Genomic DNA, 15,447 nt, shown 5'->3' with positions numbered 1-15,447 from the left:
TGGGCCCCGACATTTAAATAATCTTTACAATAAAACTGCAATGAAGAAGTCTAGTGCACATTCACCTTCAATACCTTAAATTTCATAGCAAATGTTTCTGAGTACAGTGAACACAATCAACCATTAACATTCACACAGTAAGACAAAAATACAGCTAGTTTGACAACATTTTGTAACTTTATTCCATAACAATGTATTTGGTGACAACACATTTACCCACACAATACTTAGCATGATTAAAATAATTAAAAAAAAATAATTAAAAAAAAAAAAAAAAAAAATATATATATATATATATATATATATATATATATATATATATAAAAGTATGAATTACAGCAGTACATTGCAGAGATTTAGGATGCTGAATGTGGATATGGTTTCCTGTACTTGCTCTGCATCCATACACGATGCATTGCAATCTTCTTTCTTCGGTTCACTTGTAGCCGTCTGTCCTCTAAATTCATAATTTTCTCCAGCCCAGCTTTGGAAAATAAATCATGAACTTCTCCTATAGAGAAAAAAAATACATAATTATTTGAACTTTTAATGCTGCCACACTGTGAAGTTTTGAAAAATTATTAGTCCCTGCTTGTAGAGAAATATAACATTTTAAACTTTTCTACATGCAGAATTAATATTATGGACATTTTTATTACCTTTGCCAAAGAGGTTATGTCTTTGCTAGTGTTTATCTGTTTGCTTGTCAGCAACTTTATGTGAAATCTACTGGACAGATATTTATCATTCATTTTCTTAGAATGGGTTTTGGTCTTAGATTCAATTCAAATTTAGATTCTATTAAAATTCAGATCACCATCTGGATCCAGGAATTTTGTAAAGGATTCTTTATCATTGTGAAATAGGGACATTTTCAATATATGGTTATATGACTCCATAAAAAAAGGTCAGTGTTTGGCCAAAAAAGTTCCCAACATGTTTTACAAGATATCAAAGACAGATCTGGATCCCAGCAAACTTTTGGATACTATGATCCACAACAGGAAAAAAATAAGGGGTCTCTATAATTTCACTAATAAATTATTATGGCTTATGATAAAATATTCTCCAAACTGACATTAGTGCCATAAACAGTAGATAAGGTGTCGATGCATATAAATAAATACTGATTCCATTTTAAAAAAAAAAAAGAGGTGCAGAATTATTACCTCTTGTGAAGAAATACACACAAGTTCCATCCCCACGTGTGTAGAAATTCTCTGATAAGCACTGACCTGTTTAAAAAAGATTAAATTATTAATTTACCACTAAAATCGACACAATTATATATAAATTATATTAAGTTGCTATGATGGAAGTCTGGGGCCTCACCTTTCTTAAACCTGAGTTGTGAGAAATCGTATCTCCCGTAATCACGGAAGAGGAATATTCCTCCATCTTTCAGGTTTGTGGATAGTCGGTTTACAACTCCTTGCAATCTGCCAATAAATATAAAACAATGAACTGATATTATTTTTTATGAAGTTTACAGTTCTTGAAGATCAAGGTAACAAGTATGAAAAAATATAGACTTTACATTAAGGCATATATTCACTCAGACATGAAAACAAAGGACAGGAACAAGAATATAAACAAATGCAAGTAAATAATGAAGTAATAGGTCGGGTATCTGATTAATTTTGCCAAAACTAAAATCTGCATAGGCTGCATGGTGGAATAGTGTTTAGTACTGTGGCCTCACAGCAAGAAGGTCACTGGTTTGATCCTCAGCTGGGGGGAGGCTTGGACTCTTTATTATTGTGAAATAGGGACATTTTCAAATATGTGGGGGAGGCTTGGTCAGTGGCCTTTCTGTGTGGAGTTTGCATGTTCTCCCCGTGTATGTGTGGGTTCTCTCCAGGTACTCCAGGTTTCTCCCACCGTCAAAAGACATGCATGGTAGGCTAATTGGTTACTCTAAATTGCCCTTAGGGGCGAGTGTGAGTGGTTGTTTGTCTTTTTGTTAGCCTTGCGATGGATTGGCAAGTTGTCCAGGGTGTACCCCACCTTTCACCCAAAGACTGCTGGGATAGGCTCCAGCTTCCCTTCATCAGACTAAGCATTTAGCTTAATGAATGAATGAATGAAATCTGCATATTTACATTCCTTAGATAATGTCAGACAAAACTAATATAATCCAGTTGAATGAATGAATTTATAAAGATTTTTTTTAAAAGATATTCAAACAAAGCCCAAGAAACATGATTATATAATGAGAGGGTTAGTCTGTGGAGGGGGGAGGGGCTAGCAGGTGGGAATAGACATCAGGCTCTCTAATATTTGTGTTCTAACCTTTACCTACCGTTCTGGGTGGATGGATGAGAGCACAAAGACTGCAAGGATAACATCCAGGCTCTGAGGAGGAAATGGAAAAGAGGCCAGCTCCTCACAAATGTCATGGACAAAGGCGTGACACACAGAGTCATCGTAATGTGGATTGTCCTATGAGAGGAAAATAAATTAGGCCATTTTCATGTCAGTGTCTAAGTTGCCTAATTCAATTTGGCCTCCATAAATAGCAACATCAAACTTGTATTATAATTATATTGACAATTTCTTATAATTGGAAATCTCACATTGTAATTATTTATCATAACATACACTAATGTACAACCATTTCTATGCTCCCTGTGAAATGCCTTTGCAGTTATTACAAGTAGTAAATTACAAGGGATTTAAGTCTAAATAAAATTGAATTATACCATTTATTAAACAAGAATAACTCTTATGACCTGATATATTACTATAAATATTATGACCTCAATCATGCAAGCAAAACTATGTGGCAGAAACCTAATTTTTCATGAAAAAGTAACATCAGGACACTAGAAGCTGCTTGTTAAGTAGTTTTCATTTCTAACTCTCTCAGGAGCAGTTTCTGGTCTGCAGACTTTGCTTTTTCTATCTTCTATCACCTTTTTAGTCCAGCATCCAGAATTACTCTTCTGGGATGTGAATGTTATTTTGACTTGTTTTAGAAACTTTAAAACTTAAATGTATTTATTTATTTTTTTATCATATAAGGAAATACTAGATTAGATAATGAATAAATTCATGGTACAAATAAGAGTTTTGACAAAATTATGACAAACTCATTGTTTCCACTGGTTTCATTGAGCTTCATACCAACAATACTTACCTTAACCAGCTGAATGGCACGTGGTGAAAAGTCACAACAGTATAAAAATGAATCTTTTTCCCTGTGAAAAGACCAAACGTACAAAAAACATTACAAGCTTACAAACGTTACAAAACAATACTGCAGTTTTGTGGCTCACATATTTAAATCAAAGGCCTTCTTTATTGCAGAGACTAACTGCATTTCTGCATTTTATTTAGATTAGATATTATCACTTAAACTATTAGGGGAGACAGCGGAGAAGCACAAACGAAAAAAGCAGTTGAAGGGCTGCTCAACTCCCAACTTTATTACTATTAAGGGTTGGCCATGAAGACCTCACTGAGGAATTTCCTATATGTTCTACAAATGTTTCATTCCCAGTTAACAGTATATTAAACAAACATTTTTTTTTTTTTATTAATCTGTAAAAATGTTTACTCACTTGATGTTTTTAATAATAGGAAATACACTATTACCAACACCACATCCAACCTGTGAAGAGCAGATAGTGGAGAGCTTGATCAGTGTTGTTAATAAATGTAATAACTTTATAACAGTCAAAATTAAGCAAATTTAGGAAAATAAAAATGTTAAAATATGGATATTTTTGAAACCTCCATGATCCTGAAAGATGCATTTTGTCCAGGAAAAGAAGAAGTTTTTACAGCAGCTTCATTTTGTTCCTGTGCTGCTTCCTGATAATACATGGTGTCTGTTTTTCTGTGGCCTTGAATAGGATTGTTGTGTTGATGGTTTCCCATCTCTGTGCCCATTCTTGATCGTCTTTGAAGGGGGATATCTGCCGGCTGATGACTGTGACATGTGTTTGTGTTCTGGCCTTCTGAACATGGAGGAAGCAGCTCTGGGAACTCTAAAACCATCCACCTGCGATCTTTGAAGAACTTGTCCTGGTGCATGTCATAAAACTTGTCCCAATATTGGCAGGCATCTGTGTCAAATTTACCTGAGGAAAGCGAATTCAAGAATACTTTGACCATTTTGCTTCCATGTAATCTAGAGTAATTTAATAAATTAAAGTATTTGGTGAGGATGAAGTCATGCCTTGTTCTGCTAAGGGAAGCTGAACACTGGAATTTTCCTCTGCCTTCTGCCGTGCATTTTCTTTATCTTCATCTGTCCACTGTACATGATCCCTAAAAGACAAGTATTACTAAAGCTGCATTTGCAAAAGGAACAACAAATGGCATAATTGCGTTTAACTTTAAATCACCACATGTTGTGCTTGAAGAGGTCATCAGGATTGGTAAGAATTCTTGAACCCAGTGGAGCTGAAGGTCTTGCACTACTACTCTTACATCTCATGGAAAATCTGATGAAGGCTGTAGCCAGCCTGGTTACATGAAAGCTTCTATGCATGTGCATTTACTCTGGAAAAATGTGGGAAGAGATCATTACATCCATAAGCTTTTACAGTGCACCAAATGTTAACAATGACAGCAGTATCTTGTAGATACCATGAAAATGATTATCAGAATAATTTGCATCTTAAGAAAAGTAATATTTGCTTTTTTTTTTTTTTTTTTAACTCATAAGAAAACATAAATGAGGATAACTTAAAATAAGACAGTAATTTCTAGTGTGTAACTATGACTAGTGACCTACCGGTCGATGAGGGCGCTAAAGGTCTAATAAATACACCGGTGCACCTGATTAGATAGTAGAAGAAGACTGTCATAAAGTACGAAGCAATAGTAGAGATTAGCATAACCGGCTAACTTTACAACATTTAAAGACAACGACATTAATTTCTATTGTGTAAACGCTATTAAACCACATGTTGTTTTCTACACTTCAAGGTTATATGGTCACACTGGTAAACTAAGGCTTCTGAAGTAAGTTAGATCTTATTTTATTTGTTTAAGTTCACCCAGCATCGTTACTTAAAGCTAGCGGTGCTGCCATGTTAGCTGTTAGCCGACTTGATTTGCTCTGTTCTTAAGTAGAAGGAGGTCAGCCAGTTTCTGCAACACTGTTGGGATGATAAAGCACACTGTTCTTACCTGGTTCTCTGTGGTGTTTCAGTCTGCGTTGTTGTCCTCGTGCTCATGTAAAACATCCTCCGCCTGTAGAGCAAAGCGCCACCTGCTGATGGCGCCATACCGGAGAAAGACCATTAACGCCACTGAGCTCCTGAACCGGAGGAGCAGAGGAATCAGGGACGCTGGGACTTTATACAGACACTGTCTGAAGCTCCTCAGAAGTATTCTCCTCCAGGTAATGAAAGACACAGTACGTTAAATGCAGTGGTCTTTTTTCTTTTTTAAATGTATTTATTTATTTTTCATTTAGTTAACTAATCATTGTTTTCATTTTGTAGGAAAACAGAAGTTTTATGAAAGTATGGAGCAAGACTTCAAAATCTACAATCATGTATGAGAATGGTAAAGTTTACCTTGAAAATTACCAGAACTGCTACAGCTGGTGAGTAGGGTTGATAAATATATTTAGTCTTGTGGTCCGATTGGTTGTTGTCTTTAAAGCCTTGAGTTCAGCAATTTTAACCAGCAATATCTGGTATCTGTTTTGTCTTTTTGATGCCTTGTGAAACCATAATTATTACCTCTGCCAAAGTTGAGGTATTTTAATCTGACTGTGTTGGTTTGTCTGTCTGTTTCCACTCATAACTCATAAAGTTACATGCAGAGTTAGGTAAAATTTTAAGAAAATCTCAAAAATGGAACAAGTAAGTAAATTTTGGGGGTGACGCAGATCACTGACTGGATCCAGGAACTTTGTAAACGATTCTCCACCTTGGTGGGATAAGGATATGTAATTTTGCCATGAGAGCTTTAAGCTCAAAAATAATGCCCACAATCATTGGCAAAAATAATTACAGTGGCTGGATGGAGGTCTGCACCCTCAAGTGCTACAAGTTTACTCAACTAGTGCCATTTAAGAAGACTTAAAACTTTAATTAATTTATTATCTAACTCAAGGATTGAGACCATGAATGTTTGCTTAAATAAGAGATTAATCAAAAAAAAAAAAAAAGTAATCCTACAAATTTCGGTTTGTTACCAGAGGAATTACTTTGTGCTGGCCGTCAGAGGATTAATGCAGCTTTGAACTCAATTCTGCAATGGTCTCAATTTTGTGATATTAAACCTAAAAATTTGTTTTTACAAAAATCATTGTTTTGTAAACTTGGAAAATACAAAAAATGAAAAAGAACAAGACTAAAGACTTGTCACAGAATAATTTTTTGCAGTCTGATAGACTATTTTTAATTCTTTATTTTTTCAGTGTTCATGCTGAGCCTCAGAGGTTGTATACATTGCCCAGGAGGACGAAACATGAGAAATTTGAAGATGCCTTGCTGTGTCAGAGCCCACTTGTATGTAATCTCAAACTGTTTACATTTAATATTGACATGCATCGAAGGTTATTCAAGCACAAGTGGACAGGTCTAAATGCATGTATGCACATTTGATATAACTGTGTATCAAGTTACCACTTGTTATCAAATTTCGGTGATCCTCTCTGTCGTCTACATCACAAGCTGAGCAGCACAAACAGGGCACCTACTGATGCCTACTGATGTTTCAGATTTAATGAGAGAAATAATAGAGCATAAAATAAATGATTTTGGATCTCCTAAGTTTAGTCTAGGTATGCTTTTTCTGATAAAGACCAATACTTCAGTTTTTAATCCTTAATTTTGTCATCTTAACGCATGTTATGTTTTCAGTACAACTTCCCACTACACAAGTGCTGTGTGAATGTGACATAGCATTGGGAAAACTAACAATAACTAAATGTGGTTTACACAACTTTTAGTGCAGTTGGATCTGAATCCTTTCCAAATGTATCCTGAGTGTGTTCACACACTTGTACTTTCTTCCATCCTCTAGCAATTGGATTGCCTGTTATAAAATGCCTGTCATTACCTAAATTTAATCTAGCTTTAATAGTCTTTTTAACAATATGGTATGCAGTGTTGCTTGATATATTTATTTCTTCATATTTCCACAATTTTTCACTGTCATTGTTAATCTTTTTAGGAGAAAACATTACCCTCTCTTTCTGATCATGAACCCAGCCTCTTAGCTTTGACAGCCAATAACTGGCTCTTTCGCATCTCAGCTGAAACAGGAAAAGAGCTGCAGAGGGTCTACCTTTCTTCAAACCACAAGTTCAGGTATTTTTAAGGCTTTCAAGTCTTTGTACATTAAGTGAATATCATTTACTTGATTTTTTTCTTTTGTTGCTTCTAATGTTTTAAACCTTACAGATTGTTATTGTTTTGCAGATATCTTGGCTGGGATGTTACTCAAGAGACATTTTATGTTAAATCTGTTCAAAAGAAGGAAACTCTTTTACATAGACAGGTAATAATGGCTTATATGGTGTAATACATGTATTTAAAAGATTTGTGCCTAACTGAAGAGAGAAATTTCTTAAAGAATAATAATGGTTAATAACTTGCTATGTAAGGAATTTAAAGAGTTTATGACATTTTTTTTATTTAATTTAAAATAATATATAATCTATTAAAAGTCAAGGGAAAGGATTTTCATTATTCAAGTCACTGTTGAGTATTGTTGATCTTTTTACCACTTTCTCGATGGCGTTAATTTATTTTTTAAGGTGTCATTAAAATGTGGTCAGCACCTGTTAGAATTTCTCAGAGTTGAAGATGTTGTATTGTAATTGCTTGTTTTGTCCCACACAAAAGTCCTGAACTCAAAAATGTTGAATGAAGATTCCATAAAAAATAATCTAAACATTTGAGAATTTAAAACAAGCAAATATTTAATAAGTACGTTATCTTTTTCGACTTCTCTTTTTTTTGTAAGTCCAGAAATGATATGTGTATTGAAGTGGTGGATGAATTTGACACTTTGCTTTTTATTCTTATAGGCAGGAATCTCTCAGAATAATGTGACGCACTTGGCCATTTTTCATGTTTTCCCCTTGCAAATTGTGGGTGTTTTGGAAATCAACAAAAAGGTATGTAAATTTATTTGTAACTGTCTTAAATGTTATTGGAGCCATATGTCAGAATATAAAACTTTCTTTTTGTTTTGTTTGTTTTTTCCAGACATTTGGAAATGGCGTTACTGATGTTGTTCTGTCTCAAGGTGTTCTCGCAGTGTCTTATAGCAACAAGTCAGTGAAGCTGTACAGCTTTGAGCACATTGTCCAAAGAGTATGTCTTTGTTTATCCCTCCAAAATCCCGCAATACATTGAATAATTAACTTGCTACATGATTATATTTTGAAAAATAATGTATCTTTGAATATTTAAATGTTGGTTTTGCTCTGTACTTCTGGCTTTTGAAGTTCTCAACATTTATGTGTAGTTTTTGCCAAATATTGCCTTTTTTTTCAGTACTTAAGAGAGAAGTTGATTCTTGGAGAGCCAAGTTCACTTCTTGAAAACAAAACAGTGGGAGATGCTCCGTTCGGTATACCAGTGAATATCCAAATTACAGGTGAGTCTGTTTGTAATCACAGGCCTGTACTGTAATGCCAAACTTTTAATTGATCTATTCAGCTGTAACTATAGAGGCCTGTATCTTCCTTTCATACCTGGAGCAACTTTGGTGTGCTTTTACTTTTTTTTTTTTTTTTTCCTTCAAAAAACGTGATGTGTCCTAATCATAACATTATCATTTTAAACACACGTGAATAATGACTTTTTACATCATTGGTAAAGATCTGAACAACTTCAGTAGTTTACATTAAAAACCAGTTTAATCTTTAAAATGTCTTTTTATAATGTCATGGTTACATATTTTTCAGAAATTGAGACAGTCTTTGCAGACACTTCAAGCTCTCAACAATCTGGTTTTAGGAGTCTGTTTTCAGACTATGTCTAGGTTAGAAATTTTGGTAAATAAATCATTGCAATGAACTGGTGACCTGTCCAGGGTGTACCCCACCTCTCGCGCAAAGGCTGCTGGGATAGGCTCCTGCTCGCCCGCAACCCTTGATCAGATTAAGCGCTTCAGAGAATGAATGAATCATTGTGTCAGATGAATTAGACCTGCAGTCGTCCTCACATTTCATACCCTCAAATGAAAGGAGAAAAAAGAGAAAACAGTTATTACTAAAATTAGTAGAAATCTACAAATGTCATAATGAATAAAAAAAAAAGTTTATGAAAATGATAACATTAATTTTGAATCGTTATTCGGTAGAAATATATAGTGGCAGTGGTTCAAGTGGTTGTGCCACTTGAACCACTTGTGCAATCTGATGGTCGGCGGTTCGAGTCCGGCTCCCTACGCTGCTGAGGAGGTTTGTTCACTGTGGGCCAGTCCCAAGCCCGGATAAATGCAGAGGAAGGGCATCCAGCGCAATACGTGCCAATTCACCCGAGCAATGATTTGCTGTGGCTACCCTTCAAAGGGACAAGCCGAAAGGGAAACAACAACTTTCAGTAGAAACATATATATGAAAGAAACAAACAAACATGATAAATTAATACAGTTTATGTCACTCATAAGCTATCCATTTCTGTCCATTATCTTAACTGCGTAGTCTACTTAAGGGTCGCGGGAAAGCTGGAGTCTATCCCAGCAATGGCTGGGCAAGAAGCAGGGTGCACCCTGGACAGGTTGCCAGTCCATTACAAGGCCAACACGGAGAGACAAACAACCATTCACACCAGTAAACCTATATTTAGTTAAACAATCTAATGACTGCAATCAAGAGTTTTCTGTAACTCTGAAGTCTGTAAATCAGACTTCTGCACCCGTAGACAAATATTTTGGACTGTTCTTTTTTTGTTGTTTTTAATTATTTTTATCAACTCAAATTAAAAAGTAAAGTCTTACTTCAGTAAATAATTCATCACACTTTTATTATTTACTTTTTTCACTCTGCAGTCATTTGAGTGAAATTTGCCTTTTCTTTAATGGAGGGATATGAATACATCTGAGGACAACTCTACATGGCAACCACAGGCACAATGATTTTCAGCCCACAGTGAATCTTTTCTTTTCTTTTTTTCGTCCTGTTCTACAGATTGCCCACCTGTACTTTTTGAGGTGTCCTGCTCTAACATTGGTGTCCAAATCGGAGGCTACCCTTGGCACTACATTTACACTCCGCCACATAAAAAATATATTGGGACTCACCATATCTGTTCTCTGAAGGACAGCACCATGGTATTAAGATGATTTTCTTCTTATGTACAATTTTTAAAAAAAACAAAAAAACAAACAAACAAAAAAACTTATCACATGTAACAAAAGTGGTCATTTCAGCTTAAAGCACAATGCATACTTAACTACTATTAATAAATATTTCTACAGCAGTTGTATAATAAAGTCAACTTACACCAAAATGGTCAGATGAGTGAAGGTACATTGGTTCCAGTAGTGGGAAGAGTTACTTTCAAGGCCAGGTTGTCTTCTCTTAATAATTTCATACAATGTTTTACTGAAGAAAAGATAATTAATTGTTTATAGTTCTGCAGTGCACTACTAAAGGTTGGCCTGAAAAGGTGTTATTAGCTAAGTTAGAAAGTGCACCCTGGACCTTTTCTACATCCTCACAACCAGCCAATCACAGACTCGAATGTGTGCAAGTAATAGCTTCCCTGCTTCAATGAGAGCAAATTATATAGGATAGACCCTACCAGTCCATTGTTGGAGAAGTAGGTGAAGGAGAAGTAGGTGTTCAGCAATATCCAACCATTCAGTTTACAGTTTGGATGGACCATGAGGCCAATTTCAGTCAAGTGTTGCATTTTGCATCACATTAGCATCTAAGTTGTTGATGCTATAGAAATTTACAACTGCAAAAATCCAGAAATTGAATTTGGATCAAAACTCTCACTTTTTTATTTTTTAATTTTATGGATTGTGAAAGGAAAACATTTAGGTTATGATGTGCTCATGGTACGATAATACATTATATAGTTGATATGTTTATATATGACTTTGTAACCTTGTGAAATCAGGCAACAAATGGAATACAAAACATGAACTGCTGCTCTTTAGAGAGTGACGGGATCTTCTTCCATCCAGACGACTCAGGGCGGATCATCCATGTCGGACCAACTACAATAAAGTGAGTCCTCTAGTCAGCATTTACATAACATTTCAATAAAAACGGTAAGGACAAACTTATGTCTTCTTGCCACAGATGCGTGCAGTTCTGTACATTTTAATATTTTCTTTTTCATCTAAGTGTCCTAAAAATCCTCGGAGAACTAAACAGTCCTCTGCCATCAAAGGTAGTCGAGGATTTCTCTTTGAAAACTCATCAAGACGGCGTGAGTGTGTTTTTATATGAATGCTGGCACATAGCTGATCATCTTCATGTAGAGATGGAGTGTATGTGAAGTTTTATCATCAAGCATACTTGAAGGTTGCTGCTTTTTAATGTTTTGCAGCCTTCTTCCCAAATCACTGTCACCTCATCAGGCCGCACAGTAAAGAGAAGATATCATCAGCTGGATGATGATCCCAGTCAAGAGGTACCAACTGGTTACTGTTTACATTTCGGTTCTGTTTGCAGAAATGCAGTTTTGTCTCAATTGTGAACACAGTCAAACACAGTGAATGGATTATTCTACTCATAATCTCTTGGGAATATGGTAAATCCAGTCTTGTATATTGTTTAAATCCTAAACTTGTTATATTTAGTGTTTTGTCTTTCAATCCAATGAAAACACTAAATCAAAATGATTTAATCCCTTGTGCTGTCAGTGCATTCAAATTCAGAGTAGTTGATTGCTTAGATGTCCAAAAACCTTTGAAAATACATACAATACATATAGAAAGACATGATGATGAACTATGGCACAGATGAACTACTTAAACCACGTGGTTTGTTTCTCATAACTATGTGAGCGGTTGGTTGAATGTAGCTATTGCTTAGAAAATAGCATCACAATGTGTCTTTCAAAGTCACATGCTTATTTTAACTATATTAATCCAACATAACTGCAAATAAACCAGTAAGTGATTTGGATTTATTATTAATTGGTAGATATTGCACCTAAACCCTTATGCAGCTACCAGTACATGATACTGATTGGTTTGAATGTTTTGTGATCATGGTTTAGTCATTCTGATGAAAACTCAGCCGCTTAACTAAACAGACGTACATGTTTAATTTTTTATAGTGGACATATTGCAGTGAGTGTTTATTTTTAAAAAAAACAAAAAAAACAAAACAGGATTCCAGTTTAAGGACCCACTTTTGAGCTCTTTCACACATACACCAGAATCCTGAAATGTTGTCGATGTTCTGTAGTGGTGACACAAAAACACAAATGTCTACATTGTAGACATTTTGTATTTTGTAGACTCCACAACCTTTGGTCAAGATTTTCTGCAGAGGTTTTCCACTCTGACCCCTTGTAAAAAAAAGCTCCAGAACATGAGCTGCTGAGACAATAGATAAATGTTTTCCAAATCATTTGCCAAAAGTGTGTGTGGCTGTTGGAATTTGTCCTTTTGGCTTACCCCACTATTGTGGATATGTACAGCTATGTGTTATACTCGTACAGACACGATAAGGAGATTCATCTCTCAACAGGATGTCACGGAGAACACAGTTAAGAAAAACACAGCAATTTCCACACTTCAGATTCTGCCTCTTGCACACTTAAGAATTCTTTTTCCCCTGCACTTCTTCCCTCACATTTCCAGCCAGGAGAGCACATTGCCTGCAGAAAGCCTCAAGCTCTGATGTGCTTTTGTCAACAGGAAGTGCAGAGAAAGACTGGACCAAATCATCCTAAATTTCTACTCAAAATTCCCAGCGTCCAGTCATGGAAACATTCATGTCAACATATATAACAGATGTATGAAATTAGCTATTGACACAACATGTTGTCATTAGCTGTCATCCCTCTGTATTTTTGTATTTTTATAAAATGAAAACATATAACAAACATCTGTCAAGATCAGACCAGTGTTGATTCACAGTACATCCCAATATAAATAGAATAACCTTTAGAAATGAGAAAAAAAACATTAAAGTAAATGAAGATTTAGAGAAAAACGAATGTCATTGCATCAGGAGAGCTATTGTCAAGCTTTTTGTTGAACCGTATGTTAAATAACAGTTTCCAGAGCTTCCATCCTGTAAACCCAGTATGCACGTATGACACTATTAAAACTGGGGTAGGTAATCTTGCTCATAGACCTTTTTTTTTTTTTTTTTTTAACTCTGAGTGAAGTGGTTCCTCGTCCTGATAGTAGTCTATACAATTTTAAATCATGAACAATAAGAAATATAGTTTGACCCCTCAGTTTACTGTAAATTTGTAAAAACTCTGACCAATCAAAACATTTGGGACGAACTGAAGTTGTTCATTTCTTATATTTTGAAAGCTTTTTTTTGTAAGAAAATGCAGGAAGGATTTCCCTACACTGCTCGGTTTATTTGCCTCCTCCTGTTAAACAGCTGAGAAAGAGATGATTGTTGGTGGAAAAAGCTGTGAACTAGAAAAGCACTCTGAGAGCACAAACCTCTGCTACAGCATTTAAAAAATTCCTGGATCCAAACGGGGATCCGGATCACCACCAAAATTAAACCTGTTCTTCCTTTTCACATTTCCAACAACTCACGAAAATTTAATTAAAATCCATCCCTAACTTTTTGAGTTATCTTGAACACAAATGGATAAACGCCGGTGAAAATATAACCACCTTGGTGGAGGTCAGAAAAAAGCCTTGGAGCAAAACCAGAGGGGGAGGAGCCAAGACGGGGTGCCACTTTCAGAGCTTGCTCCCCAACATTACCTACCCCAGCTTTAAACACTCTGATGACAGAAATTTGACTCAGCTTTTTTATGATGTAGACTTTCAGAATGGTGGAATATGAGGATGAGCTTGACCTCCTGGCCATAGTGGTAACTAATGGTGAGGAGGAAGAAGGAAGAGCTCATATTCAGCTGCATGACAACCAAACTGGACAATTGCAGCAGAGGATTGATCTGGTTGAACCTTGGGACGAGGTTAGTAACTTGAAATAAAGAGAAATCTCTATGAACTATCTTTATATGACTTCATGGGTCCTTTGATTCTTTGTTTCAGACTTATCGACACGAGTTGTTCTTTGACAAAGACACAATTGTTCATATTGAACAGAAGAACAGCAACTTCTGCTGCCATGTCTATAAACTCCAGACTTCCAGAAAATAATTGGGGGTTGTATTTAAAACTACTTGAGAACATTCATGGCCCACTTTTAAGATTTTATGATGTTTAAAAATTGTTATATTTTTTATATTTTACTGAAAATGTATTTTTAGATTAAGCACTGCATCAATTTTTTGAGTTCCACTTCATTGATTGAATGTGAAAATTGTTTTTTTTAATCATTGTAAGTCTTCTTTTCAACTCACAACTGTTACCTTTTTTATCACTTTGAATTAAAATAGCATATTTTTGTAAGTTGTGGTATATTTCTCCTTTTCTCATTTGTGTTTAATTACTTGAACCTTAAGGCATGCTTTTTATTTTCTGCATTAGTATGACCTTGATCATAATCTGTTTTGTATCCAATTCCTAAAAATAGAGTTCTGGCTCAAGCAGTGGAAAGAAAAATGCTTTAACAGGTGAGTAACCAGAGTATGGAAACCTGTAATTTAAGGTAGAAGTAATCGTTTCAGTGAGTGAATACGCTGATGAATGAGAATAGGGCAAAAGGACCTCAAAAGAGTTGTTAAGTCTCACCAGATGGGAAAAAGTAACTTAGCCATCTATAAAATCGGATATGCTGATCCAGAGCCAAGATGATTTCTGTGTATTTGTCCATTGTCTATATCTACTTACTTCAACACAGGGATTCTGGAGCATTTCCCAGTGTCAACTAGGCAAGAAGTAGGATACAACCTGAAAGGGACTGTGAACCTGTCACAGTTCCTGTACAAATTTAAGACCATTTTCACTTCAATTTTTGTTAAAATGTTTTTGTTTTGTTTTTTTAAAGTGTGTTGTTTTTTTTTTGTTTGCTTTTAAGAAAACTGCATTTGAGCACATGAACGTGGTATTATCATGGTTTGGACTTGCTTTGTTGCATCTTGGACATGAACGGTGTGCTTGAGCAGCCAGTGTCAGAAATTTTCTCTGCAATTAATAAGTTGATCTTACGATGGTGCTCCAGTATTGACATAATAATAGACTGATTTAACCAGCAGATCATAAAGGAAAATGTCAGAATATTTGTTTAACAACTTGAAAAGACTTGCAGTATGACAGTAAATCAAATTACAATGGGGAGTAACTGTTCCATCTTGTTCAGACAGAGAATGTGTCCCCAATATATCTTACTTCTTTCTGCTGAGAAATCTCAGCTAAATCTGCCCTCAAAGGTCCTCTGAGTTTAGATTTTAA

At 35.4% G+C, this 15,447-nt stretch overlaps 2 protein-coding genes across 3 annotated transcripts; one reads left to right on the top strand and one right to left on the bottom strand.

Annotated features, from left to right (window-relative positions):
* Nucleotides 1-356: 356 nt before the first annotated feature.
* Nucleotides 357-4,444, bottom strand: mettl8 (methyltransferase 8, methylcytidine; the record flags this gene model as incomplete). Its single annotated transcript, XM_079254238.1, has 9 exons — nt 357-511; nt 1,170-1,235; nt 1,333-1,439; nt 2,303-2,442; nt 3,140-3,200; nt 3,564-3,613; nt 3,736-4,085; nt 4,184-4,275; nt 4,353-4,444. The coding sequence occupies 9 exons, from the start codon at nt 4,442-4,444 to the stop codon at nt 357-359; spliced, it is 1,113 nt and encodes a 370-aa protein (XP_079110364.1).
* Nucleotides 4,445-4,831: 387 nt separating this feature from the next.
* On the top strand, nt 4,832-14,517 carry dcaf17 (ddb1 and cul4 associated factor 17). Of its 2 annotated transcripts, none has more exons than XM_079254409.1 (15): nt 4,832-4,974; nt 5,212-5,356; nt 5,460-5,563; nt 6,386-6,476; nt 7,144-7,280; nt 7,392-7,470; nt 8,003-8,092; nt 8,184-8,291; nt 8,475-8,577; nt 10,115-10,257; nt 11,055-11,164; nt 11,285-11,369; nt 11,490-11,573; nt 13,911-14,066; nt 14,146-14,517. In XM_079254409.1, the coding sequence occupies exons 2-15, from the start codon at nt 5,231-5,233 to the stop codon at nt 14,251-14,253; spliced, it is 1,524 nt and encodes a 507-aa protein (XP_079110535.1). In that variant the 5' UTR covers nt 4,832-4,974; nt 5,212-5,230; the 3' UTR covers nt 14,254-14,517. The 2 variants fall into 2 exon arrangements, with proteins under 2 accessions (XP_079110535.1, XP_079110536.1); XM_079254410.1 differs by having other exon boundaries at nt 5,165-5,356.
* Nucleotides 14,518-15,447: the final 930 nt, after the last annotated feature.

This window comes from Telmatherina bonti, assembly GCF_933228915.1.
Source record: "Telmatherina bonti genome assembly, chromosome: 15".
Taxonomy (NCBI): Eukaryota; Metazoa; Chordata; class Actinopteri; order Atheriniformes; family Telmatherinidae; genus Telmatherina; species Telmatherina bonti.
Note: the sequence above shows the minus strand (reverse complement) of the source record. Positions and strands in the feature narration are given on the sequence as shown.

What these genes read in the sequence shown, in the direction of transcription:
- dcaf17 (XM_079254409.1), top strand. Translation starts at nt 5,231, where the DNA reads ATGGCGCCATACCGGAGAAAGACCATTAACGCCACTGAGCTCCTGAAC. An exon ending in TACCAGAACTGCTACAGCTG is followed by an intron (nt 5,564 to 6,385) that starts GTGAGTAGGGTT and finishes TTATTTTTTCAG; the next exon opens with TGTTCATGCTGAGCCTCAGA. An exon ending in AAACTCTTTTACATAGACAG is followed by an intron (nt 7,471 to 8,002) that starts GTAATAATGGCT and finishes TTATTCTTATAG; the next exon opens with GCAGGAATCTCTCAGAATAA.